Source organism: Malus domestica, chromosome 15 (genome assembly GCF_042453785.1).
Source record: "Malus domestica chromosome 15, GDT2T_hap1".
Lineage (NCBI taxonomy): Eukaryota > Viridiplantae > Streptophyta > Magnoliopsida > Rosales > Rosaceae > Malus > Malus domestica.
Window position 1 is genome coordinate 15,296,537 of NC_091675.1, and position 5,033 is coordinate 15,301,569.

At 39.4% G+C, this 5,033-nt stretch overlaps 1 protein-coding gene across 1 annotated transcript; it reads right to left on the bottom strand.

Annotated features, from left to right (window-relative positions):
* Window positions 1–1,351: 1,351 nt before the first annotated feature.
* Window positions 1,352–3,961, bottom strand: LOC103400624 (pentatricopeptide repeat-containing protein At2g22070-like). Its single transcript, XM_008339277.4, has one exon. It carries the CDS (start codon window positions 3,847–3,849, stop codon window positions 1,762–1,764), a length of 2,088 nt encoding a protein of 695 aa, XP_008337499.3. The 5' UTR covers window positions 3,850–3,961; the 3' UTR covers window positions 1,352–1,761.
* Window positions 3,962–5,033: the final 1,072 nt, after the last annotated feature.

The window sequence follows — 5,033 nt, forward strand, 5'->3', positions numbered from 1 at the left end:
CCCATAGTTCCTTTCTTTGGTTTTCCCCCTTTTTTTATAAATTATTTGTCAATATAAGTCCAAGACAAAGGACCTAAGCTACCCATAAGATTCTGCCGACTTTTACTCACAGATTACATGAGCCAATAGGAGGGTGCCGACCAACACCCAGATTCTGGTAAAAAACTACGTGCTCGGAGCCGTCAGATCAGTGCAGTCACATCCTGCGTACCTTTATTGGCTGGATCATCGGTCGCGGTCAAAGTTCAAACTTCTTCTCCTGTCTGGATAACGTGGCAGTGAAAAGTTGGGCGGTGTTGTGACCTTACGGTGAGGAGCACTAAGGGACCTCAGGATTTGCAGCGTCTCCTCCGAGTCTCGGACAGTCGCACGTGGGTATCGATTCAACGATCAACCCCACGTGTTGAACTCCTCTCCCCACCAACTGTATATTCGCCTGAACCTACAAAAATCCCATCTTATTAAATTATTTATTTTCCGAATCAAACTTAAGATTTTATTTGTCTTAGTACTACGATCCAATACCATTCTTCTTTATTTGTAAATATGAGATCTTATATTCAATTATCGTTAAAGACGAATTTGAACAATATTATTGCTATATCCCATAACAAGATTAAGCTCACTTTCTCTCTTAGTGTAGATAACATCGTCTTTTAAAAGAGATTTTATTTTGATTGAGAAAAAAGATTATAAAACTAACCCACAACAACGACCAAAATGACCAAAATTAAAAAAACTTAATAATTGAAAGTGGAATCGAGTGCCCCAGAATTTTAATTCGAATCCATAGAAAACGATTATTTAGCAGGAGATTAGCTTATTTCGATTAGATGACAAAAAATTTTGGTTCGACATTAGTGAAGCTCTATTTTTTAATTGACGTTGCATGTGAAGTCAAGAAAGGCTTGAAGGAGCTGGAGTCAAGACAAAATAAATTTTAATTTAAAAATTAAAACAATAAACATTGAATTAATACGCATATGGTGACATGGGTTCCATGTTCCATCCAAGACCACTCTGAACAAATGTGAGATTTTGGCATTTTTACCATTCACGTTTTGCAGGGTACACAACTACACATGATACCAATAAATGATGACACATGCCCACGCCCACAAAGGAGGAAACCGAGGCCCCAGAGAGATTTTTAGATGCAACTGAAGATATATTCTATTTATGTGCAACTCTTGTTACGTAATGAAATCGGAACATATATCATTGATTACACTTGCAAATCTCTCCTAAGGTGGGTTCATGCACCATTTATTTCTACTTCCCTCTGTACGTTAGAGAGAGAGAGAGAGAGAGAATGAGAGATACTAACAACAGATGCATGCATGATAAGGAATGGATGAACATGTTCATGTTATTGGCCATCTGGCAAGACAGAAATTTCCTAGAAAAAAAATGTAACATATAATCTCATGGTGGTGAAAATTAGAATGGTTGACAACTTTCATTACCTTATTATCACGAGCGATAAACATCTCACATGACACTATTTTATAGGTTTCAGATACCGTCACAACTTTGATGGGCAAGTTTATCTCCTCTTGTGATCGCCAAAGCCTCCTGCAGGGCTTTCCTCTTAGGGCTACCAGAAGGTTGATGCAGGCTCTTGTGCACTCTTCTTTTGGGGCTAGTAAAGTTGGGACACTTCTTTTCTATGGATTGGGATGGATCTGGCCCTATAGGCTTCAGTGCAGGACCTACCAAATGGGATATCCAAGCTGAATCCTTCACTTCAAATGTTGGTTTTCACCAGCAGTTCTTGCAGGAGCAATTCCCATCATTAAAATGGTGAAACCTTTTTGAATCTCTTAAGATGATAGCCCTTCCAGTAGCTTGAGACACAAGCTTCATAAACTCATGGCAATCTCCGCAAACACGGACGTTCTTTATGATCCTTATGGGTATCCTTGCATTAGGTTTTTTGAATAAACCAAATGCAAGAGCAAGTTTCTCGCTGTGATAACAGATGGACTCAAACTTCTCCTCCTCCCCAACGTTATGAAGAACCAGTTTCGTGTTGGGAGTAAACCCGGATTCCTGCAGTTTCCTTATCAGTTTGTTCAGTTCCTCGTAAATTTGTTGTGTTTCTGGATGAGTTCGGTCTTCTGATGAAAATTTGTGAACATTGTTATCAATCTCAATCCAACTGTAAGCAGGAAACTTCTTGACATTTTTGTCCTTCATGAGAGACCTTATACGCGCCACGTCCTCCCATCTTCTAGAAGTAGCATACATGTTGGAGAGTATGATGTAAGGTCCAGCACTGAGTGGCTCAAATTCAAATAGATGCTTAGCTGCCATCTCGGCATGTTCAATGTCACCTTTCACTGCGCAAACAGATAGAAGAGTGGACCAAATCAAACTATTCGGTTCATAAGGCATACTTTCAATAAGACATACTGCTTTGTCTATGCAACCTGAATGGCCAAGGAGACACACCATACATGCATAATGGTCCATAGTGGGAGCCGTACCACTTTGTTCACTTATTGAATCGAAATACTTCTGTCCTTCTTCAATCAAATTAGCATGGACACAAGCAGATAAAACACCTACGAAAGTAACATTATTTGGCTTTATGTCTTCTTGTAGCATGTTCTCATATAGGGCTAAGGCTTCTAGGTCCTTCCCATTTTGTACATACCCTGTAATCAAAGCATTCCAAGAAACCACATTCCGTGATGGCATCAATTCAAAAACCACACGAGCATCTTCAGTAACTCCACATTTGCAATACATATCAACCAGAGCACTCGACACGAGCAAATTATTGACGACTCCCATATGCACTGCCTTTCCATGAACAACCCGTCCGTGATACAAATACGATAACTTTGCACTGGAACTAACTATACTTGAGATTGTAAAACTATCAGGCCTGACATTTTCCAATAGCATCTTACCGAACAATATCAAAGCATCCTCTTCTCTGCCAACCTGTGCATATCCTACTATCATTGTTGTCCAACAAATCTTATCCTTCTCCTTGATCCCATCAAATTCCTTCTTTGCTTCTACTATATTTCCGGTTTGAAAGTAAGCACTGATAACATTTGACACCGCAACCTGGTCAGGCTTCAAACCTGATGCTTGCATTGCACGAAACAAATCAATGCATTTTTCAGGCTGCCCGTTTTTCAAATACCTGAAAATCATCAAATTCCAGGACACCACATCCTTATCAACCAACCAATCAAACAACCACCGAGCCTGATCAATGCCACTGCACTTGGCGTACATATCGATCAACGCATTCAAAAGAAACGCATTGCCTTCCAAATTACGAACAACTACTCTCCCATGAATTTGCTTCCCAATCCTAAAATTCAGTAATCTGGTGCAAGCTTGCAACATGCTTACAAAAGTATGCTCCGAAGGCTCGAGTCCTTCTTCTTGCATTTTCACAAAAGCCTCCAACGCCTTGCTCAAACACCCATTAGCCACAGCCCCAGCAATCACCGTATTGTACGAGACCAAATCCCGCGAAGGCATCTGATCAAACATTGTCCCCAATTCCTCAAGGGACCCAGATTTCGCATAAGCAGAAAGCATGGAATTCCACGAGTAAATGTCTCTCTTGGGCATTTTGTCGAACAGGTTGCGGGCGTCAGCAAGATTTCCGTATTTTGCATAGAGCTGGAGGATCCTGTTATGGACGAAAGTCTTGGTGGGCTGAAACGAGTGAAGGTCCATGTGAGATTGCAACCTCTTCGCTGCGGCGACATCGTTGGCTCGAACGCATTTGAGCACGAGCCGCGTGTAGGTCTCGGCGGTGGCGCTGCCGCGCGAGAACAATAGGTCTATGGCGCCGCGGAGACTGTGCCTAGCTTTCATAATTTTACCGCTTTGAATTTGAAATTACAGGGATCCGTTATATGACCTCACTCACCTTTGAAAATGGGTAAAGTTCTCAATTTTTTTTTTTTTTTTAACAAACGATATTATCTATCCTAAGAAGAATGAGTTTGGCTAAGCTTACCTATACTGTAATTTAAGTTTGGCCCACCCCAAGCTTCATGTGCCAACAATCATTTTGGACCGATGACTCGTCAAATTTCTTGTTTCGTTTTAATATATTCAAGAATAACTTACATGTAATAAGAGATTCTACCATGAAATAACTCAAGCCAATTTAGTACCATATGTAAAAGAAAAGATAAAACGCCTGGTATTACGTAATTGGCTTGGAATAGTTTCACAATAAAAACTCTGGTACATGTTAATTTATGAAACGTTCCTTAGTTCGACAGGACTTGATATAAGTGGCTTATGTAGTCATTATTTTTATTATTTTTTGTCAATTATGTTGCTTAGTTTATTTTGTTTTTGAGTCATTTATTTCCTTTTTTGTACTTTGAAGGTCAACTGGACCAAAAAGAGAGAGGAAAAATTCTGAAGAAAGCGGATGCAATTCATGTTATATGCTGGAAGGATTGTACAGATATGTCTCGGGAACAACTGAAACGACTAAGTACGGTTTTAAAAAAATAAAAAATAAAAACAACTAAGTACGAACTAGGTGATGAGCCACATATGGATGAAAAACTCTAGATGGTATTTTTGAAGAATTTTAAGGTTCGTGATTTCAATGTCTGATATGAAATTATTAATTTTTTAGTGATTGCTATTCAGTTTGAAAATCTCTACTGGATTATGTGCTGATCTTATAGTATAGGACGTGATTGGCTTGTAAGATTGCCATATTTTCAAGTTGCGGGTCGAGGATTTAGAGAGATATTAGACATTTGTTAACCAATTGAGCTTGGGAGAGAGATAATTATTAGTTTATTGGGGTTTCCTTGTGCAATGTGTACTTGGAATCCAATTGGTATTAGATCAAGACTACAGAAGGGAATAAAAATGAACTTTTGATCGTGAACTTTTGGGGGGATGCTGCTGTGTATAGAATTCTTCATATGGCTGTTTTATTTTCCATTCAAATTTGGTTCAAAACATTAGCTTTTCATCAAGGGATCAAGCACGTCCCCACCTTCACCTCATTCATCGCCGTTTTCTAT

Excerpts from the sequence above, each read along its gene's own strand:
- LOC103400624 (XM_008339277.4), bottom strand. The coding sequence starts at position 3,849 with ATGAAAGCTAGGCACAGTCTCCGCGGCGCCATAGACCTATTGTTCTCG.